This window comes from Melitaea cinxia, chromosome 25, assembly GCF_905220565.1.
Source record: "Melitaea cinxia chromosome 25, ilMelCinx1.1, whole genome shotgun sequence".
Taxonomy (NCBI): domain Eukaryota; kingdom Metazoa; phylum Arthropoda; class Insecta; order Lepidoptera; family Nymphalidae; genus Melitaea; species Melitaea cinxia.
The window spans coordinates 94,297-119,674 of NC_059418.1; the positions used below are offsets into that span (position 1 = coordinate 94,297).

General features: G+C 35.3%; 1 protein-coding gene across 1 annotated transcript in view; it reads right to left on the minus strand.

Moving 5' to 3' along the window:
* Positions 1-20,798, minus strand: part of LOC123666165 — a 38,167-nt gene extending 17,369 nt beyond the window's left edge. Inside the window, exons 1-2 of the mRNA XM_045600370.1 lie at positions 20,630-20,798; positions 2,767-2,907 (exon numbers count right to left, since the gene is read on the minus strand). Coding sequence (XP_045456326.1) covers positions 2,767-2,907; positions 20,630-20,798 — 310 coding nt within the window. The remainder of the gene's footprint in view (positions 1-2,766; positions 2,908-20,629) is intronic.
* Positions 20,799-25,378: the final 4,580 nt, after the last annotated feature.

Genomic DNA, 25,378 nt, shown 5'->3' on the forward strand with positions numbered 1-25,378 from the left:
TCGCCAGTGAAAACCGATTTACTCGAGTGTCACTCGAGTAAAGATGAGACTCGAGTATTTTTTTTTTCGAGTGAATCATTCGAGTCACACGTAATCCGAGTCATCAAAAATATGACTCGAGTGGGAGTAAAAACAAAACTACTCGAGTAACTCGAGTGAAACACGGCTCGAGTCCCATCACTAACTACTAGTAGCAAGTGATTGCTTGTTTAATGTAGGTACCTACCACACGAAATTGCTTACGAGATATACTATCCACACACTATATAATACACTGTTGCATTACGATTTAAATAAAAAACATACTGATCGTGTCTTGTCCCAAACTTCCTTTAAGTCAGCTACTTATATATTTTTTCGTTTGGCCTCACTAGATAGAAATACATTAACAAGAATAAATAAAATTTTGTAAAAAGATACTTACCGTATTTATTTTTCTCCGTATCGGGTAGGTCTGCAAAGTTCTCATTCATTATATGGCAGATCTCAAACCAAGCTTTTAAACTTTTACGCTTGTCTTTATATATTTCCAAAGTTTTGTCCCATAACACTTCTCTGTCCTCCACTAAACTTATAAACGTTTCGTAATCAAAACTATCCATGGTAATTAATTAACAAGTTCACGCACGTGCACGACGCGGCCGGTAATGGAATGAATCAAACAAACAAGGAGGGAGGGGAACGCGCGCGGTGGCGGCGCGGCGGCGACGCGGTGGCGGGCTTCGCGCGACTCGTATCTACAGTGTAATTGCGCGGCGTCGGCGCGGCGACGGCGCGGTGACGGCATCGTGTGCAGGAAGTCTTAACATCGTCATGTAAATACGTGTCATCAAAGATTACTCAAAAATTGCTCATTATATCTCAATCATATTTAAAACGGACGACATGACAAGTATTAGCTTTTGATTTATACAAAAAAGATCAAAATCAGTGCACCCAGTAAAAAGATATAACGTATAATACAACGTAGGTGACGAAAATAATGTCAAGTAAATACGCGTTATCAAAGATTAATCAAAAAGTACTTATCAGATCTCGATAAAATTTATATGTAACCACATGATAAACATCAGCTTTCGATTAAATTAAAAATTATCAAAATCGGTACACCCAGTAAAAAGTTATTGCGAATTTTTGAGAGTTTCCCTCGATTTCTCTAGGATTACATCATCAGATCCTGTTTTCCTGACCATGGTACCAAACTAGGGATATCCTCTTTGCAACAAAAAAAGAATTATCAAAATCGGGACATCCAGTAGAAAGTTATGTGGTATAATACAACGTAGGTCGACGAAAAAAGCGTCAAGTAAAAACGCATTATTAGATATAACTCGAAAAGTAGTTGTTAGATCTCAAATAAATTAAAATGGGACCAATTGACACACACCACCTTTCGATTAAAACAAAATTTGTCGAAATCGGTCTACCCGGTCAAAAGTTCTGATGTAACATACATAAAAAAAAAAAAAAAAAAAAAAAAAAAAAAAAAAAAAAAAAAAAAATACAGTCGAATTGAGAACCTCCTCCTTTTTTGAAGTCGGTTAAAAAAAGCAATTATCAACACCCGTTCAAACATCAAGTCGGTTAAAATTAGTTTATATAAGTTAGTTTTGTCAGTCGCAATAAAATAAAAGCAAAAAATTGAAGTGATAGATAAACTGGCTGACCTTTTCAAATATTCATTTTAGGCAGAACGGAAGAAAGGTCGGCCAGAGGTCGCGGTTTCGCGGGCTTGTGTGTGTGAAACAGTTAGTATGGTTCTATATTATATATTAATGAAAAAACCAAGCTAGGTGGCTACGACAGTAAATAATATAGCCACCCCTTCTCTTCCCATGGCTGTCGTAAGAGGCGACTAAGGGATAACCATCCAACTTCTGGCTTTGAAATACACAGAACGAAGACGGGCAGCAGCATCTTCGGTGCGACAAAGCCAGCCCCACGATCATCAACCCGCCTGCCCAGCGTGGTGACTATGGGCAACACCCATTGAGTTCGCGATATTTTTGGCGCGAACTCGTGGAGGCCTTTGTCCAGCAGTGGACTGCGATAGGCTGAAGTGATATTATATATTCCTATAACTAATTATAAATCACCATTTTTTATTTTAAACTGACTACCAAAAAAGGAGGAGGTTATCAATTCGACTATATTTTTTATGTATGTTACCTCAGAACTTTTTACTGAGTGAACTGATTTTGATGAATCATATTTTAATCGAAAGCTGTTGTTTTCTGGTCTTGTTTAAATTTGATTGAAATCTGACGAGTGTTTTTTGAGTAATCTTCGATAATGCGTATTTTTTTTGACTATTTCACTGTCTACCTACGTTGTATTACTTGTGTGTGTTTGTGTTGTGTTTGTTTGTGTATTAAAATATATTGTGTATATAAAAATATCGAGGCTTAAGAGTAAGCTTCTCCTTGGAGGCGTGTGGTTAACAAATATTTTCTTTAAGTTTGGATGTCACTCCTAGTGGGTCTCCTCGCCTTGCTTCAGAGAGTACGTAAAGCTGCCGGTCCCAGTTGTTATCATAAATACCTGATATATTACTCATAGTAGGGAATATATCCCTATCGACAAAGCCAGTACTGCGGTCACCAACCCGCCCGCCTAGCGTGGTGACTATGGGCAAAGCACTTGAGTTCACGTTATTTTTGGCGTAAACTTTGTGGAGGCCTATGTCCAGCAGTGGACTGTATAGGCTGTAATGATGATGGTCATATTTCAACCACTAGTATTCATAATAAGTCGGTAAGTACTCACGTTTGGTGACCGCCTCGCACTGTCCGTTGATGGGGGGCAGGTTGTCGCCACAGAGGCAGCGTGTCACGGGGTCGTAGTGTGTCCTCACACACGAGGAACTGCTGATGCCGGCGCACTCCGCCTGCCGACTGCAGGAGCGAGCTGGAGGGACACATCGGCTATAAGTATGATCTTGAATATCTCGATTGTAATGAAACAATTTCTTCAGATTTTTTCGTGGTTAAGTATTTTTAAATGCCCGACGGTTCGTTCCGTGACTATAGTTGCTGTAAAGTATTCTTAATATTGGGCATTTAAAAAGCTTAATAAGCCGCTATAACATCCGAAAAAGTTGTTTCATCTAATGAGTGAAATTTGCGTAAAGATTAAAAAACAGTTTATGATATCAACGATTTTATTTTTGTGTTACACACACATTAAATATTCTAAACATTTTTGTATATTATATATAAACTTGACCGCTCCAGCGGGGTTCGAACCCGCGTCTCCAACTGACCGTGTCGGCATCCGATCGACCGTGTGACCGACACATTAGGAATTCTAAACATTTTTGTATATTATATCAAAACTTGACCGCTCCAGCGGGGTTCGAACCCGCGTCTCCAACTGACCGTGTCGGCATCCGATCGACCGTGTGACCGACACGGTCAGTCGGAGACGCGGGTTCGAACCCCGCTGGAGCGGTCAAGTTTTGATATGATATTCAAAAATGTTTAAAACAGTTTATGATTTAGATGTTAGTTAGAGAGAGTTGTTAGATAAAGCTGGACATATCTTGGTCACAGTCTATCAATCACAAGATTTTTTTTTTAATTTATTTAAAATTTACATCCACGAGCTTTAAATGCCCATGCCTATTGCTGAACATCAATTCATTATAATACCACAGATGATTTATCATTCGAACTAGACCCAGTTAAGCTAGGACGTGGTCTGGCGCTGATGGATTTATTATTTTTATTTCAATTTTTACATACACCACCATACATGCACACAGACATACATACAATATTAGAATAATCACATGTTACAAGTATGATTTAGAAACGCTTGTTGCGGTGGGAGGAGTGATGCCGGCTGCATGAGCAGGGTCAGATATTGATTGAGTAATAGTTAGGTAGGTGGTAGAAGGATTGAGGTAGAGGATACACGAGGTTTATGAAAGATAAAAGTACAGTAGGGTACAGCTGGACATATGTTGTATAAAATGTAGTTGCTAATAAGACTTAGAAAAGTTAGTTGAGGTAGGGTACAGCAGGACCCGGGGCGAGGTGGCGAATGCTAGCGCGACCCCACCTCGCCCCACCCAGGCGGACGACTGCTCACACGTGGTGGTTTTTTAGTCAGTAGGAGTCTGACATAACCTTCTGGCGTCCCCGCGCCGGAGGGTATCTATGATGGATTTTACCCAAGTTAAAAAAACAGGGTACAGCAGGACATATATTCAGTAAAATAGAGCAACTAATACAAGTGAGGTAGACAAAGTATCCTTAAAATCTGGAGCCTCCTGACTGGGGAAGTAGGTACTACCTTATGTAATTCTCTCACATTATTCTGTCACGCGCGACGTACAAACGCACCTACATTCGCGTCTCTTCTGTAGATACTGATGCTTAGTATTATGCGTACACTTTTAATTTATTTCAGCATTTGAAAAAAAAAATTAAAGGCTTCAGATACACAAGGCTGGAAAATATTCAAAATGGATCGTAATGAGGAAATCAATCATAGAAAAATATTGATCCAATAATTGTGTTTTCCCACAAACGAAAAAAAAAACTGACTTCAATTACATCGACAAATAATACAACGTAAGTTGACGAAAATAATTGTGTTTGCTCACAAACGAAAAAAAAACCGACTTCAATTACATCGACAAGTAATACAACGTAGATCGACGAAAAAATAGTCAAGCAACTACGCGTTATCAAAGATTACTCAAAAAGTAGTTATCAGATCTCGATAAAATTTATATGTGACCACATGATAAACACCAGCTTTCGATTAAATTAAAAATTATCAAAATTGATACACCCAGTAAAAAGTTATTGCGGATTCTCGAAAAGTTTCCCTCGATTTCTCTGGGATCCCATCATCAGATCCTGGTTTCCTTATCATGGTACCAAATTAGGGATATCTCCTTTCCAACAAAAAAAAGAATTATCAAAATCGGTACATCCAGTAGAAAGTTATGCAGTATAATACAACGTAGGTCGACGAAAAAAGCGTCAAGTAAAAACGCATTATTAGATATAACTCGAAAAGTAGTTGTTAGATTTCAAATAAATTTAAATGGGACCAATTGGCACACACCACCTTTCGATTAAAACTAAATTTGTCGAAATCGGTCCACCCGGTCAAAAGTTCTGATGTAACAACATACATAAAAAAAAAAAAAAAAAAAAAATACAGTCGAATTGAGAACCTCCTCCTTTTTTGGAAGTCGGTTAAAAATTAACAAACGCACTAGTCGTCACTACGATTTTCGAAGACTCTCCTCGATTTCTCTAGGATTCCATCACCAGATCCTAGTTTCCTTATCACGGTACCTACCCTGGGCTATCTCCTTTCCAACAAAAAAAGAATTATCAAAATCGGTTTATAAACGACGAAGTTATCCCCGAATATAATAAGCCAATGCAGCTTTAATTATTTATTTATGCTTTAAAATATAAATTTATTTAAAGCTTAAACTTCCAAGAACTTTTACTCCAAGTTGTGTAAATTTAAAATAGCTTAATAAGCTCCGTAACCTACTTTCAGTAAAGATGGTGGAGATACGGTTCGGAAGCACATCAGTTTTACGCCGGCCGCCATTTTACTACGGACTTCCGGTTAAGCTGCGTTTCCGCTGCTGAGACGTTTAAGCGAATTTTGAATTAATATAATTAAAAAAAATAACGTTTTCTTAGTTTATTTATCCAAATACATATTAACATATATATATATATATATATATATATATATATATATATATATATATATATATATATATATATATATATATATATATATATATATATATATATATATATATATATATATATATATATATATAAAAGAATATGTATATTTTATGTAGTATACTAATAAGAAAAATAAAATTTCTGTAATAAAACGAATGTCCCACAAAAAACAACTAATTTAATATTTTACATCGAACACCAAAGCACAAACACTTTAGCAAATAAAAATAAAGATGTACAAAGGCAAACTTATCGCTAAAGAGCGATTTCTCCCAGATAATAAAAATATCATCACCACCATGACTTTAGCGTATCGCAGCCCACTGCTGGACATAGGCCTTCACAAGTTCGCGCCAGAAATGGCGGGAACTCATGTGTGTTTGATAGTGTTTGATAAATTCAATATAAATACATACACATACAAATATCCATACATTCAGGTAAATTATGTTAAACGTCGCAGAGACGAGACGGCTCGCACTGTCTGGCTCTCACAAGCTTCTAACTCGACACGGAAATTTCCTGCTGTGCCTGCAGGCCTCTTTCCTCATGTAGGAGAAGGATCAGAGCTTAATCCACCACGCTGCTCCAATGCGGGTAGGCGGATATACGAGTAACAATCGCTATCAGGTGTACATGATAACAACCGGGACCGAGGGCTTAACGTGGACCAAGGCACGGTGGGGAGACCCACAAGGACCGTACAAACACCCAGACCACGGCAAACACCTGTATGGCCAATACAAATGTTTGTCATGTGCTGAAGTCAGTTAACGAAATTAGTTATCACCGACCAGGTTTCGTGGTCTGGTATTCTCCTTAAGTTCTTTCATTTGATACCCAGAATGCAGGAAATCATTAAATCTAAGTTGGCCAATACATTGCAAGTTGAATAAAAGCTTTTAAAGAAGAAATAAGTCTATTTACTAGCAAATGAATAAAAAACGATTTTACATTGACAAGTGTAGTACAATATGCATTATTAGAAATAGTTCCAACACAAACATCAGAAAATGAGAACCTTCTTTTATTTAAGTCAGTTTAAAATTGTCTTTAAAGCTGCGACAAAAAATTTTTTGTCGTCAAATCAGTCTTAGTATAGAAGCCGTACCTTAACTGTCTGAGGTCTAATATAATTCAGTCGGTTTCCGCTCTGGAGGCCTGCGGCGGTATCTACGGGAATTTTATCAGAAAACAACCCCATAGCAAACACGGCTCTAAGACTATAAGATAAGGACGATATTCCCTCAACAGGTCTATCTTTATATTTAAATTTTACCAAGTTTCTTAAATTTAGCCAAAAATCTACCGTAAAGTAAGTACACTAAGGTTTATATTTGTCTAAAATTGGTTTTTGTTTTGGTCTACGATAAGGCGAGTTGTTCCAATTTCGGTTTATTGATATTTTGTTGCTATTTCTGGTCAAAACTAACTGTAAAGTGACCACACGACTGAAGTAAAAGTTATTTAGCTCCATCTAGCTTCTATCTCGCTCTCAACTTCCGTTCGCCTCGCCCGATCACACTTTCCGTAACGCTCTCGTCACGCTTTCACCAGCTTACTCAACAACTCAACAAAACTTTGTCAGCATATATAAATAAAATTGATCGCAGAAATGTATGTACGCGTGTACGTGTCCGAACACAAGCCGCCTAGCCCGTTGGCGCAGTTTGTAGTGACCCTGCTTTCTGCACCGAGGGTTGTGGGTTCGATTCTCAGCCCGAGTCTGGGTGTAATATAAATATTTATTTATATATTCATATATGTATTATTTACAAGTATGTTTATCGAAAAAAAAAATGTAGCTATACCAGTCGGCTGTTACCTATAACACAAGCATTAAGTTGCTTACTTTGGGAACAGACGACCGTGTGTGTACTGTGTAGATATTTATTTATTTATTTACAAGCACATAATTGTTCATTATTCTTTTCTAACAAATGGTTTGTATGAGAGAATATTAAACAAAAATATATTTGTAGTCTGTCACCATGATATTTGTGGTCTCTCTCCACGTAGAAGAAGGGTCAGACCACCAACCACGCTGCTCCAATGCGGGTTGGCGGATATATTCCCTACTATGAGTAACGATCGCTATCGGGTGTGTATGATAACAACTGGGAACGATCACTTAACGTGCTCTCCAAGGCACGGTGGGGAGACCCATAAGGACAAAACCAGACCGGAATTAAATATTTGTACAAATCGAAAGAACAAGAGAAACTTTTAGAAAACTATCAGTAAAGTTTTTGGAAGAGCTATAGAAGATGGAATAATATTTCTATTTAATTGTATGTATTTTTCAGTAATAGTCCTGGACATCTGGAGAACTTATAAATTGGTGTATCATCACCATCACATATACGCCAAGGTTTTTTTTTCTTCTAATATATAAAATTCTCGTGTCGCGGTGTTTGTAGTTAAACTCCTTCGAAACGGCTTGATCGATTCTCATGAAATTTTGTGTGCATATTAAGTAGGTCTGAGAATCGAACAACATCTATTTTTCATCCCCCTAAATGTAAAGGGTAGTCCACTCCAATTTTTTTTTAATTTTTAGATAAATTATTTATTCTTTATTTTATTATGATTTGGCGTTGAAAAATACATACAACCCTAAATATTCACCCTTCTACACCACCAACACCTATTTTTAAATAGCGTTTAGCGGCAAGACAACGTTTGCCGAGTCAACTAGTAATTATATAAAATTCTCGTGTCACAATCTTAGTCAACCCACTCCTCCAAAGCGGGTGGACAAATTTTTATGAACTTTTGTGTGCATATCGGGTAGGTCTGAAAATCGGCCAACATCTATTTTTCATACCCCTGACACATGACAAAACAACGTTTGCGGGGTCAGCTGGTATTACTAGAGATTTTTTTTGCCCTAACTCTATATATGTATACTTTTTTTAAACCTATTTTTTTCTATGTATAATTATATACATATACCCATTTAAAACAGTTTTTAACATGTACTTCGAATTTATTTACGGAAATATCAGACTACATAAAAAGGTCACAGAAATGTCAAAGCTCTTACGGCCGTCATTGTATCTGTAAATATTTGATGAGCCGTGCCGTCGAGTGCCGCGAACAAGATACAGATTATATGGATAAATGATTTATGTAACAAGTATATTTCATCGTATCTATAATCTATAATATAATATATATAAAAGCGAAAGGTCACTCACTCATCACGAAATCTCCGAAACTATAACACCTACAAACTTGAAATTTGGCAGATAGACTCCTTATAAGACGTAGACATCCGCTAAGAACGGATTTTACGAAAATCGACCCCTAAGGGGGTAAAACGGGGGTTGGAAGTTTGTATGAAAGTCCTATGTTTTTTAAAGTAGGAGACTTAAAATTTAAAATGTTTGCTCTTTAGATGGTGAGAAGGTGTTCAAATAATGTATCTTTAGAAATCAACTCCTTTTTGGGGTTAAAACGGGGGATAGTATGTTGGCTCACTGATCACGAAATCTCCGAAACTATAACAGTTACAAACTTGAAACTTGACAGAAAGGCTCCTTGTAGGGCGTAGACATCCGCTAAGAACGGATTTTATGAAATTCGAGCCTTAAGGGGGTAAAACGGGGGTTGGAAGTTTGTGTGAAAGTCCCATGTTTTTGAAGTAAGAGACTTGAAATTTAAAATGTATACCTTATAGATGATGAGAAGGTGTCCAAATAATGTATCTTTAGAAATCAACTCCCTTTTGGGGTTAAAACGGGGGATGGTAGGTTTACTCACTCATCACGAAATCTCCGAAACTATAACACCTACGAACTTGAAATTTGGCAGGTAGGCTCCTTATAAGACGTAGGCATCCGCTAAGAACGGATTTTACGAAACTCGACCCCTAAGGGGGTGAAATGGGGGTTGCAAGTTTGTAGGAACGTCCTATGATTTTGAAGTAAGAGACTTGAAATTTAAAATGTATGCCTTATAGATAATGATTAGGAGTCCAAATAATCTACCTTTAGAAATCAACTCCCTTTTGGGGTTAAAGCGGGGGATGGTAGGTTTACTCACTCACCACGAAATCTCCGAAACTGTAAAACCTAAAAACTTGAAATTTGGCAGATAGGCTCCTTATAGGGCGTAAACATTTGCTAAGAACGGGTTTTACGAAATTCGATCCCTAGAGGGGTAAAACGGAGGTTGGAAGTTTGTATGAAAGTCCTATGTTTTTGAAGTAAACGACTTGAAATTTAAAATGTATGCTCCATAGATAGTGAGGAGGTCTTTAAGTAATATATCTTTAGAAATCAACTCCCTTTCGGGGTTAAAACGGGGGATGGTACATTGACTCATTCATCACGAAATCTCCGAAACTATAACAGCTACAAATTTGACGTTTGATAGGTAGGTTCCTTATAGAGCGTAAACATCTGCTAAGAACAAATTTTACGAAACTCGACACCTAAGGGGATAAAACGGGGGTTGGAAGTTTGTACGAAAGTCCTATGTTTTTGAAGTGAGAGACTTGAAATTAAAAGTGTATGCTCTATAGATGGTGAGGAGGTGTCCAAATAATGTATATTTAGAAATTAACTCCTTTTTGGGGTTAAAACGGGAGTTCGTAGCTTGACTCACTGATCACGAAATCTGCGAAACTATAAGAGCTACAAATTTGATATTTGACAGGTAGGTTTCTTATAAGGCGTAAACATCTACTAAGAACTGATTTTACGAAACTCGACCCTTAAAGGGGTAAAACGGGGGATGGAAGTTTGTATGAAAGTCCTATGTTTTTGAAGTAAGAGACTTGAAATTTAAAATGTATGCTCCATAGATGGTGAGGAGGTCTTTCAACAATGTATCTTTAGAAATCAACTCCCTTTGGGGTCCCTTTTGGGGTTAAAACGGGGGATGGTACATTGACTCATTCATCACGAAATCCCCGAAACTATAACAGCTACAAATTTGACGTTTGATAGGTAGGTTCCTTATAGAGCGTAAACATCCGCTAAGAATAAATTTTACGAAACTCGACCCCTAAGGGGATAAAACGGGGGTTGGAAATTTGTATGAAAGTTCTATGTCTTTGAAGTAAGAGACTTGAAATTTAAAATATATGGTCTATAGATGGTGAGGAGGTGTCCAAATAATACATCGTAATCTATATATATAAAAGAGAAAGAACGAACGAAAGAAGAGAACCCAAAAACAGCTGGAACGTCCATCCATCTAGGATGGATAAAGATGAAATTTGGCAGGGAGGTAGATTATAGTTAGTAGATAATAGTAGTAGAGTAGAGAGATTTAGCGATATTCCACCGCTAAGGGGGTTTAATTGGGGTTGATAGTTTGTATGAAACATATACAGCCTGAAAATAAAACTAAAAATGTGGTGTATAGAGAGGTTTTATAAAAACAAGTATTAAATTATACTAAATTGTGCCTTTTAAAAATTTACTCAGTGTGATAAGCATTTCAAGTGACTGAAATAAAAAAAAATGCGTTAAACATCTTAATAGTAATGCATATCTTCATAACCACGCGGATGTAATCGCGGGCAGTTAGTGTATTATAAAACAAAGTCCCCAAAAGTGTATGTGATCGATTCGCTCAAAATCTACTGAACGGATTTTCATGCGGTTTCACCTTTGGAGAGAGGGCTAAGAGGAAGGTTTACGGAACCGCTAAGCCGATGTTGATGAGAGTTTCGCTATAATTTTGCTGGGAAAACTTTGTGACACACTAATTTCAACGCGGGTGAAGCCGCGGGCACAGCTAGTAATTTTATATAGTTGAAAAGTTTTTCCTTTATACAACTAGGTCGGCAAACAATTGTACGGCTCACCTGATGGTAAGCGATTACCGTAGCTTATAGACGCCTGCAACACCAGAAGCATCGCAAGCGTGTTGTCGACCCTACTTCCGGGCCTGTCCAGGGGATTGTTTATTTCTTTGTTAATGTAAGAAAACTAATATCAGACATTACTGGTTCGAGTTTATATTATTTTGTGTGCGATAATACCAGAGGAAGACCTTAGGCTAAATAATTTTTTAGTAAGTGGGAAAAAACCGTGGCGCACAGCTAGTCGTCAAATAAAGTTGCCAAACTTGATTTTTTTGGTTTTTACTGAAAATGATTAGAGAGCCAGATATCGTTTCTAAGCTCCACTTTACAAATGGATAGCTATATTTTGGTCATTTAGCGCGAAGGCAGCCTAACAGCTTAGACAAGCTGATAGTGCTTAGCAAAGGAAACGACCAAGTGGCCGCTGCCCACGGTCGGACCAAGTTACCAACCGTACTGGTCTCTAAGTGACCGCAGCCCTGAGGAAAGCAGACGATAGGGCGGACTGGAGAAAATTCACAGAAATCGTGGCCCAGATCCTGGGTAGAGTGGACACGACCTTCAGCAATGAAACAAATGACCGAAGAGAACTATATTTTAAAATATAACGGTAATTGTTTTTAAGTTAACTCCAGTCGCGTTACGACGCTGACACACGCTTCCTTCTGGTAACACACGTTGCGCATAATGTCACTCTCAGAGTCACTCGTCAGTCACAGCGTCACTGTTTCACGAAATTTCATTCCCCATGTTCATTTCATACGATTGACTTCAACCATTTTCTTAAGTGGAGTGGAGTGGAGACCGCGTCTTGGCAAACGCAGTGTGGGACATCCTCCGGCCCGTTGGACCGACGATCTACGTAAGATTGCCGATGTAGGCTGGATGAGGATTGCGGAAGACCGGGATGTGTGGCACGAACTTGGGGAGGCCTATGTCCAGCAGTGGACTGCGATGGACTGAAGTGATGATGATGATGATGATGATTTTCTTAAGTATTAAACTCCAAATAATTCAACAGAACAAATTAATTGATCTGGATAAAAGACACAGATATAATTTGTAGCACGCGGATAGGATAAACTTATCCCGGAAAAATGAATCCCGTGGGATAGACTTCCTCAAACAAAATAACGGGCAATAGTTAGCTACCAATAATTCTCTTTGCGAATTTCTGCTGACCATATTTGTTTTTTCCTTCGTTTTAACATATTTGAATTTGAATTTGAATATTTATCGCGTTCCTTGAACAGAACGAGTGTCGACATGCCACGGCGCGGCACCGCGGGGCTCTGTGCGATGATTTAGATCAGATCAACTTTAATAATATACTTTTGTAACCACTTACGTATAAAGAGTGTAGTTGTAAGTTTAACGTCAATGTCTATCTGTATGTCTGTGTTTTATTTAATTACAGTGAGGTTACTTGCTATGGCTGGTTAACATCGATTTCGTTTGTAGGTAAAAAAAAGTTGTCAGACAACTTATTAAGATTTATAAGTAAAAATACTTATAAATCTTTACTGGGTACGCCTGTGATTTTGATTATTCTTTTTTTTATCAACCGACTTCCAAAGAATGAGGACGTATTCAATTTGACTGTATATTTTTTTATGTATGCACCTCAGAACTTTTTACTGAGTGGACGGATTTCGATGGTTCTTTTTTTTAACAAAAGGTGTTGCATGTCATGTGGTCCTGTTAGAGTTCAATTGAGATCTAACTAGTACTTTTCGAGTTGTATCTAATAATGCGTATTTGCTTGAACTGACTGAATTACATAAGACCTCAGACAGTTAAGATACGGCTTTTTATACTAAGGCTGAATTTAAGACAAAAAAAATATGGAAACCTTAAAAGCACCTTTCAATAATTGTGTTTGCTCGCAAACGAAAAAAAAACCGACTTCAATTACATCGACGAGTAATACAACGTAGATCGACGAAAAAATAGTCAAGTAACTGCGCGTTATCAAAGATAAAGAAGATAAGATTAAGATAAGATAAGATTACTCAAAAAGTAGTTATCAAATCTCAATAAAATTTATTTGTGACTACATGACAAACATCAGCTTTCGATTAAATTAATAATTATCAAAATCGGTACACCCAGTAAAAAGTTGTTGCGGATTTTCAAGAATTTCCATCAATTCCTCTGGGATCCCATCATCAGATCCTGGTTTTCTAATCATGGTACTAAGCTTGGGATATCTCCTTTCCAACAAAAAAAGAATTATCAACATCGGTACATCCACTAGAAAGTTATGCGGTATAATACAAGGTAGGTCGACGAAAAAAGCGTCAAGTAAAAACGCATTATTAGATATAGCTCGAAAAGTAGTTGTTAGATCTCAAATAAATTTAAATGGGACCAATTGGTACACACCACCTTTCGATTAAAAGAAAATTTGTCGAAATCGCTCTACCCAGTCAAAAGTTCTGATGTAACATACATAAAAAATAAAATAAAAAATACAGTCGAATTGAGAACCTCCTCCTTTTTTGGAAGTCGGTTAAAAAGGAGAAGGTTCTCATCATCATCATCATCATTCCAGTCTATTGCAGTCCACTGCTGGACATAGGCCTCCACAAGTTCGCGCCAAAAATGCGTGAACTCATGTGTGTTGCCCAATAGTCACCACTCTCAGAAGGTTCAAGGAAGGAAGGTCAGAAGGTTCTCGATTGTACTGCATTCAAATGTTGGTGTATGTCATGTGGTTCCATTCAAATTTAATTGAGATCTGACAAGTACTTTTAGAGTTATATCTAATAACGCGTATTTGACTATTTTTTCATTGACTTACGCTGTATTATACCGCGTAACTTTTTATTAGGTCAACCGATTTTTATGATTCATGTTTTAATCGAACGCTGATACTTGTCACGTAGTTTCAATTGAATCTAATTGAGGTCTGATAACTACTTTTTGTGTAATCTTTTCGTCTACTACGTTGTATTAATTGTCGATATAATTGAAGTAGATTTTTTTTTCGTTTGCGACCAAACATAATTATGAAAGCTGATTCTTGTCGTATTGATCATATTATTATATTGAAATTGATATGACGCATGGATTTTGAGTTATAACTGACAATCTGTTCAGTGTTACTTGTCGATACAAATAAAAATTGCTTTATGAGTACAAAAACTATTATTACGTGAAATAATAATTAACATTCACTCATACAATCTTTTCAATATTTTTATAAACTTTATACCTTGTACGTAAACTAGAATTAGACTAATTTTATTTATTATTCTATTTCAAAAAGGAGATATCCTAAAGTCGAAAATATATCAATAGCTAGACTAGCTGACTCGGCAAACGTTGTCTCGCCGCTAAACGCTATTTAAAAATAGGGGTTCGTGGTAGAAGGGTGAAAATTTAGGGTTGTATGTATTTTTCAACGCCAAATCATAATAAAATAGAGAATGAATAATTTATCTAAAAATTAAAAAGACAAAATTTAGGGATTTACTACCCCTACTTAACATTTAGGGGGATGAAAATAGATGTTTTTCGATTCTCAGACCTATCCAATATGCACACAAAATTTCATGAGAATCGGTCAAGCCGTTTCGGAGGAGTTTAACTACAAACACCGCGACACGAGAATTTTATATATTAAATTTTTGATACATCACTTCAGAAATTACCTAAATTAAAAACTTGAAACCTATAATATACTGAAAACTTTGAACGCACAGCTCACATTAAACTGGAATTCTTCACGTTACAGACATGATTTTGATGTTAGTTATTAAAGAAGTCACAGGAAAACAGCTAGCAAAGAGTTACTATAGAAACGCAAAAAAGTGGATTTTTATTCTGTGCCACATATAATTTACGAAACACGCTTTCCGTCAGACATTTTAACGCTCCGACACTTCCGGTAACAAAATGGCCGCTATTTCTAGTTCTATGAGATTATAATGGCGCTGAAATTACAATATATGATTGAATAACTCACTAGGCGTAATGCAGTACGTAATTATATGATACATAAGCCTAGTATATGCTTATGTCTATAACAGAGGTAGGGCACAGCAGGAATTTTCTGCTCAAAATATGGAGCAGTCCGACTGGGGTAGTACCTCGACCTTACAGAAGATCACAGCAAAATAATACTGTTTTCAAGCAGTATTGTGTTCCTGTTGGTGAGTAAGGTGACCAGAGCTCCTGGGGGGATTGGGGATTGGGTCGGCAACGCGCTTGCGATGCTTCTGGTGTTGCAGGCGTCTATAAGCTACGGTAATCGCTTACCATCAGGTGAGCCGTACGCTTGTTTGCCGACCTAGTGACAGAAAAAAAAAATAGTACACCATTATTAAAATCGCGTTTTTTTTTGTTGTTGTTATTTTTGGTTTTTATCATCTTTTTATAACTTGACTATTTTTTTTTGTAAATATAATTAAATTACTTTTAAATTAATTTACTTTTACTTCAAAAGTCTTTTTACCTACTTGAAAAAAGTAATTTTTAATTTTGATTCAGAGTGAGAAATGTGTATGTGTAAAAAATCTATCTATATATGTATGTATGTATTGATTTGTTTCATATTACTTTCTATAACATGGAACTGTACACCTACACCTTCAATATATCATCTCATTTGCCCTAAGGTTGCCTGGAAGAGATTGCTTTTTAGCAATAAGGCCGCCTCTTGTACATTTTTCTATTAATTATTGTTAATGTTGCTTGTTTATTTTATTTCTTTTTTGGTGTAAAATAAAGTATAAAATAATAAAACAATGCAAAATAATAAAAAAAACCTGCAGTTAAATAAAATACATGAAGTGGTCAAAAGAAGGGTTGACTTTATACCCCACGTAGCTACCGTAAGGTTATCAAACATCTAATTACTACTTTATATTCAGGGTTTCAGCCTATCGACCGCAATTAATTCTAAATATAAATTGTACGCAACGCGGCCGCTGTAATTATTCCGTCAAAGTTTGAAGGGTTGAGTAATGTTCTTTATTATATTAGACGGGGATATTTATTGTAAGTCTTGGGGTCTCCAATATATGGGGGATATAATTCGGGAATATTACTTTGGGGATACAAATCCCTACATTACGCTTCAGCCCGTAATATCCCACTACTGGGCATAGGCCTCTTTCCCCACGTAGGAGAAGGATCAGAGCTTAATCCACCACGCTGCTCCAATGCGGGTTGGCGGATATATTCCCTACTATGACTAACGATCGCTATCAGGTGCACATGATAACAACCGAGACCGACGGCTTAACGTGCTCTCCGAGGCACGGTGGGGAGACCCACAAGGACTGCACAAGCACCCAGAGCACGGCAAACACCTGTATGGCCAATACAAACGTTTTTCATGAGCGGGGATCGAACCCGCAACCGCCAGCGCAACAGGTACAATCCATGGTTGTAACCGTTGCGCCAACGCGGCGTCAAAACAAATCTGTACATGCAAGATAAGTTTACGTGTGTGCAATTCGCACACAGCTGAAATGAAACTTATGAAAAGTCGTGAGAAGATAGGCCGGTCTCGTGGAAAATGGTCGTAACCGCCATGCAATACTCATTTTGACCAAAAATGTATTCCATCTCATTCTCAATTCTCATTTCTCATTCTCAAATGTATTCATTCTCATTATATGTATTTGTCTTTTGTTTCTTTATCGTGACGAATTTTTCGTTTCATCGAGTTTCATACCACAACTACTCTACAGAAGTTTCACTTCAATAAGCACACTTCTAGACTCAGAAAGTTATAATTACTTTATCCTAAACATCTCTTGTACATACATTAAGCAGCTACAATTTTACTTCTCACTAGATATCCCGGTTAAATTCGATCACATACATATGTTTGGGAAAAATATGGACAAAACACTTTCTGAACGCACCTATAAATATTTGACATCATCATCATCATTACAGCCTATACAGTCCACTGCTGGACATAGGCCTCCACAAGTTTACGCCAAAAATAACGTGAACTCATGTGTTTTGCCCATAGTCACCACGCTGGGCAGGCGGGTTGGTGACCGCAGTACTGGCTTTGTCGCACCGAAGACGCTGCTGCCCGTCTTCGGCCTGTGTATTTCAAAGCCAGCAGTTAGATGGTTATCCCGCCACCGGTCGGCTTTTTTAATTCCAAGGTGGTAGTGGAACTGTGTTATCCCTTAGTTGCCTCTTATGACACCCACGGGAAGAAAGGGGGTGGCTATATTCTTTAGTGCCGTAGCCACACAGTACAAATATTTGACAATCAAGTGACAATTCTTTTTGACAAAAGACATCTAATGTTTCACAGCTAGGAACATTTTGTATTGGAAAATTTTCCATTACTTATTATTACCCGACTGCCAAGGAAGGGTTATGTTTTTCGCGCGTATCTTGTATGTATGTATGTATATTTGTATGTAATATTCTTTACTACCTCATATTTCCAGAACCACTGAACGGATTTACATAATTGAGGTATCGTTAGGTTCGTCTTAGCTGCCCAAGTGTTTTTGGATAGGTGACATTAAAAAAAAATCAAACATGGCGGCTGCGCGAAGCCATTGTAGTTAATGAAAAAAAAATTTTTTTCTCGAATACTACAATATGGGTATCAAATTGAAGAGCACAATACAAGGATTTTAAAAAGGTATATCATGATTATTATTACCGCAACACTAATAAAGAAATACAATATTAAAGTTTAAAAAATGTGGACTTTGCTCTTTCCCACGCCTATACCATGCCAAACTCGCCTCCTAGGCGACGATCAACTTCGGGGTGTAGCCTTTCTAATAAAATACAATGGTTAAAAAAACACAATTAAAATTACAAATAAAAATTAATAAAATAATGTCACACCAATTTACAATTATATTAATAAAATCAATAACAAATACATAATACCAAATACAAACAAATAATTTTCATAATAATTTCATTATATTAAAACTAATAGTTGTTGACTTAAGCAGTCACCTATTTGCTAAAGGTCAGGCTTACGTTGCTTTGAGCAGAGTGAGATCTTTCTCCGGGCTTGCTATCAGTTCTCTTGACCCTAAAAAATTACTTAATCAACCACATGATGTAAACTGTTTTAATGAATTGAACCGATTACGTAATATGTCTGACTAAAAAGACATAAATAAAATAATAATAAAAAAAAACAAAAAACCCGCCTGCGTGAAGAACAACTAATAGAAAATCAACTGAAAAAGCTGGAACAAGATAAAAAATTCAATATGCACACAAAGTCAGCGAAATAAATAGAAACAATATCAAACATTTTGTGCTGTACATTTAAAATATATTAATACGGTAGTCCTTCGAAACTTTATGCAACGTCGTAGATAATATGCAGTCGGAGGCATGAAATTGAAGGATAAGTCAAATCATTCTCTCTTTGTGCATGAGACTGCTCGACGTTGCATAAAGTTTCGAAGGACTACCGTATTAATATATTTTAAATGTACAGCACAAAATGTTTGATATTGTTTCTATTTATTTCGCTGACTTTGTGTGCATATTGAATTTTTTATCTTGTTCCAGCTTTTTCAGTTGATTTTCTATTAGTTGTTCTTCACGCAGGCGGGTTTTTTGTTTTGTTTTTAATTATTATTTTTTATGTTTATCGTCTTTCAAATCTTCCCTGAACTTTCACAAATATTTCAAGATCAAAATTAGTCAAATCGATCCAGCCACTATCGAATTTTAGCAAGACAAACGACCAGTAATTGTTTTTTATATATGATATATGTATTAATTGGTAATACAGTAACTACGTCGATTGATTATAATCAATCACTTGTCAACGTATTATGGACTGTAATATTTCGTTACAATTGAAAATTAACTGTTAGCGTGTCACACGCGTAATGGATGACACAACACTTCTAGCAGGCATTTGGTAAATGTCAGGCCCGGAGCTAGAGGGGCGACCGGGACGACCCCCGGGGTAGTCAGGGGTGTCGATTTTATACTACATACTACTAACCATGATATACATATGCCGTATATTTCTTTTGTTAATATTTTTTTTTTTTTTTAAAGTATAACTTTTATTCATATGATTAAATTTTTTCGATCTATCTAATGGATGTCGTAACATTGATTGATACTCGACAGAACAGCCTTAGCCGATATGGCTGTAAAGTTTCAAACGTGGTCTCATGATACCATACAACTTTTTTTTCATTTTGAATTTCTTTATTACAAATCTACCTTGTCAATAATGGACACAAAATGACAACCATCTCGTACATTTATGTAACTCATTTTACTTACATGCATATATAAGATGACAATTACACATCGTATAATTAACACATTCAAAATTACAGTTTTTTAATTAAGTATCCACTCAAATAGTACATTCATAACTTTACTATAAAATTCACATACACTAACATACATACAAACATACGCCCATTTTATACACATACATATACAAGATAGAGGCACTAAACCACACACACTACAAACCATTTATAAGATATATATTATACACATAGCATCAGTCACAGAAGCAATAGTTCAAGTTCTTATATATATATATATATATATATATATATATATATAGTTATATATATAGTTATATATATAGTTATTAAACGTTTAATAGGGCCGAGTTAAAGAGGTCTAAGGGCTTAAAATATGTATATTTATATTTTTAACTTATTATATAAAGAACTATTAATATAAACAGGTACTTACCACAGGTGCTATAGAGGTGCAGTGACAGGTCACAGATAATGTGCAATTGTGTTTGTGTGTTTGACAACTAAATGACGTTTCTATTTGACAGATGACAGATGTCATGGTTCCTTTTCACATTTTTTTTCAGTCAAGTGAATGAAGCAATGCTAAGCTTATTCTATGATATGAAATATGAATCATTATATGTTTATTTTTTACTTATTAAGTAATTCATATTTAATATTATTTTAATTCACTTTTTAAGTAATCGAGAAAGTTAATTATCATCTATAATTCTGTTATACAGAGTTTAAATTAATTTTTAAAAAGTCATATTTTTCAATAGTGTTATACGAAAATTTGGAATAAAGTTTACACAAAACAATTGTTTTTAAATACCTACCTGGTGGGGGTGTCGGTGCTACCTCCTTGGGGGGGTCGGTATTGCTCTTTCCGAACGTCGTCAATGCCTCAGAGGACTCTCCGGTCAACCATCCAGCTAACAGCAACGGCAAAATGGCCGCCGCTGCCTGACGCCTGCACCACATCTCGACTCGCGAAAAGACATGCATAGTGTAGCACTAGCGCTATTAAATTTGTACTCTATGATTACAGTTGACAGCTCACTCGATCAAATTGCACTTTAAAAAAAAAAATTAGGCTTCACGTTGTTAGACGTTTGCCTGCTTTTAAAAAAATATTTTAACTGTTTTTTTTTTTTGTAATATATTCTGTATCTGTCTAAATGTATCTTTGTATGTGTAACGCACAGATGTATAATGACTAATAAGTGAGGTGCCAATTTTTTTTATTTTTTTTTTATTTCAAAAAAGTAAGTTGCCAATCCAAAGTCAAATTGTATCGTACAAGATGTGGCGTAGTTTTATTTTTAATACTAATTTTACGTTATTAAAACTTTGATGTTTTTTTAAATTTTTTACTTAGATATTACAAAAATAAGCATAGAAATTAATGTTTCTAAAATGATTAAAGAACAATAATAACTGAAATTGGAAATAATATTTTAAAATGTATTTCTTTTGAATAGGAAATGTCAAATCACAATCTTTTGTGTACGTCTGAAGGTCACTCTATTGTCTATGAACAATAAAAGACGCGTACAAACAGAACATAATTTTTTTTTTAAAGTAATAATTTAGTAAATTTACATTTAAACAAATAATAGCGATTATTATGTAGTTATTTGTATTAGGTTTTACTGTAAAAAATAAAAATAAACTGATAATAACGATAATTAAAATCATAGAAAATTGTAGAAACTAATGTTTTCTTTTTGGAAAAAAATTGAAAAAATTAATTAATACAGTTTTAGTTTAATTCAATATTCCACTGCTGGCCTCTTTCTCTATGAAGGAAAAGGATTAGAGCTTATACTTTCTTAATTTCGAAATCTTAATTTGAAAATTGACACTTATGCCATTATGATTTTTATATAAAATAGAATATGTATCATATTTTTGTTACCCATAGTTTCAATTGGGATGTGGCACAGTAGGAAATATCCTGCACAAAATCTGGAGCGGCCCGACTTGAAAAGTACCTCAACCTTACAGGAAATCACAGCTAAATAACACTGCTTTCAAGCAGTGTGGTGAGTAAAGTAGAAGGCTCCCGGGGAGGGTCGGATGTAACCGCTTACCGGGTGGATGCTTGCTTGCCAGCATAGTTGTATAATAAAAAATTTCAATTTTTTGATATTATTTGAAGCTTCATGGTTACGGACACTCAACGACTAATAACAAACATGGTAATATTTAACATAAAACATGGTCAATCATGTTACAACTTGTATAGCACCGCTTGCGTGTGAGTGATGTATGTATATGATGTTCGTGTGCTTGCACATGTATGTGTTGCATGTGTTTGACATTGGATACATAGTACGAAATAGGTACTGCATTAAACTATCGCTTACTTCATTTTAACTTGTCTAACACTACATACCAATTCTTAATTATTTAAGTTTAAATTATACCTTTAATTTCTGTATAAAAATTTCATCCCCATTGTAACCCCTAAACCTGGTAATTGAAAAAACGTTGAAGCAGACCTTGTTTGACTTTTGTGAACTTTTAAAATACAAATTTTTGTTCTTCTGAGTCCAATAATAATAAAGTTCCGTGCAAGCATTCTCCCCTCCATGGAATTGATTTTCTGAAATCCTCTCTCAGCTGACTTCACTAACTGACGACTACCTTAGCGATAAATTCCAACTTAATAGATCTAGTAACATTTGAAATATCTTTACCCATTTCTATTCGCAAGTTGTAAATCCAAATATTGTAGTAATTAGTTGTTGCCAACATCTTATATCCAAAATAAACTTTTTTGTAAAAAATAAAAATTTCGTAACCTTTTTCCTTTTCCATATCACCTTCAAAATCATAACAACCTTTAGAGTCATTCTCGATTGAAGTACACATTGACTCCTATTTGGTACTATGTATCTGGCTATGGAAGCTAAACACCTAAATAGAAGGTAGTCTTACCCGGTGGTGGAGTGGTGGGGGGCGGTGGAGGGGGTTCGGTGTTCGCTTTCCCGAACGAAGATATACCGAAGCCGTTACATTTCATGATTTTAAAGAGAATTATTGTCGATAGCAACACCACCAGCTTGCGGGTCCACATTTTTGTTTTGTTGCCTGCTTTTTTGATTTTGATTTTTTTTTTGTTTTTTTTTTGGATTTTGGTTTTGGATGTTGAAATTATTAGTGCAAATTTATTAATTTAATATTGATAACTTTTACATATGACCGTTATGTGGAATTCTTATTTATTTATTTATTTATAGACACACCAACAGCATTACAAACATTACAATACAATACTCTATAATTCACAATATTAAGATAATATGCATGCCAATTACAGGTATATACATCACTCTTAATTAATTTCAATAAAAAATCAATAAAAAAAATTTAAATCTTCGAATGTACAAACAGTTTCATATTTAAATTACTGAATATACTATTATAAAATATAACCTTTATTTTGTCGAATAATACGCTACGCTTGTACGCTTTAGCATATAATATCCCACTGCTGGGCATAGACCTCTTTCCCCATGTAGGATAAGGGTCAGAGCTTAATCCACCACGCTGCTCCAATGCGGGTTCTCGGATATATTCCCTACTATGAGTAACGATCGCTATCGGGTTTACATGATAACAACCGGGAACGACGGCTTAATATGCTCTTCGAGGCACGGTGGGGAGACTCACAAGGACTGCACAAACACCCAGACGACGGCAAACATCTGCATGGGTAATACAAATGATTGTCATGTGCGGGGATCGAACCCGCAACCGCCAGCACAATAGCCATAAAACAGTGCTGTGACCATTGCGCCAACGCGACGTCTAATTGTAATACACTGTATTTTTTTCTGTTTTTTTTTTTAAATTAATATAACAAAATTTATATGTATGTAAAAAAGTTCAAAATAATTTATTTTTATTATTTATTTAGTTTTAGATTATTATAATCGATGTTTTAATTTTAAAAGACTAACAATCATAACCTTACAAATGTTTTGAATTGAAACTTCTATAACTACACATTAGGGACACATTTTTTTTAAATATCATATCAAAAATCCGTTTTCAGCGGGGATCGAACCTGCATCTCGGACTTACTGTGTCGGTGTTTTGGTCAGTTAAGCTGTGGAACGATGTACCGGCTAGGTCGAAATTTTTGATATGATGATTTTATATTCAATTATAAGCAACGTTCTCTAGAATTGTTGTAATTTGAAACTCGATAAAAAATACGCACTTTCTTGAATATAAAAACTTTATACTAATTATTAAAATTAATTCTAAAAATTTTAATAATATTTGCACTAATGATTTCAACAGTTTTTTTTTTATAAATAATATATTTTTATTGTTCCGTGTGAGTGCGTGATGGCGGTCGGCGCCATTTTGTTTTTATAATTGAGTAATGAGTGTGAAGTTGTTATATGAAATTGTGTTACTGTTATTGATTTTCATTGTTATAAAAACAATAAAACAGAAATGATTAGATTCATTAATTTTGGACCAAAGTTACATAATTAATAGTTCATGAACAAACGATTTTGACAGCTTTTTTTTTAATTATTACCGATCTTAGGATTAAAAGAAGTCTATTATTTTTTTTTCTTTGAGGCCGAATTAAAAACGCAAATACAACTAAAATGATAATATCAAAAATATATGAAAATTTCTTTAGGATACATTTTTTTTGGATTTTTTACTAATATGTGTATTTTGTAATTAGGTATGTAAGATGCAATAATACATAATTTTCTTCTGGTAACTACTTTTACATATAAAAACAACATATTATATTTTTTAAACAAACTTATTACACATTGCTAGTTAAATATAAGTGCTGCCTTAAAATTTCTATAAATACTTTAAAAAAAGAAAAATAGTTACCAGAATTTATATTTAATTAAAATTAAAACTAAAAATCCACATCTTGTTTTTTTTATTATTTGAATTTGGAACGGCAATTACAAAACGCACATTATAAGAACTTTTTTGTTTTTTTTCTTCTTAATTTTATTTTTTATAATATGCATAATATAATTACATTTAATAGAAAATATAATATACTCAGAATTTGAAAAATATGATTTCACTGAATATATGATATTTTACTACATAACACAGTTGATATAAACACTTTTTCGTCAAAAAAAACTTAATTTCGTGCGTTTAGGCTGAATGTGATTGATGTTGGGGATTAAAAACAAAAAAAAAAACATGAAAAACATAATGTCGGTGTAATATTTTAATTCGATTCGAATCTAAGACGATTTCTGGTTGTTTTGAGGAACGGTTTACTAGTCTTGAGTTCTGTACGTGTTACCACGTTCCAAGTGAAAGAAAACTTTGTTTACATAGACGAGCTACATTGATAAACTGGTTCCGTTCATGGTAAAGGTAATAATCTTCATTTCAGCCTATCACAGTCCCCTGCTGGACATAGGCCTCCACAAGTTCACGCCATTTTTGCCAACTCATGTGTTTTGCCCATAGTCACCACGCCGGGCAGGTGGATTGGTGACCGCAGGGCTGGCTTTGTCGCACCGTATACGCTGCTGCTCGTCTTCGGCCTGTGTATTTAAAATTTAAAATTT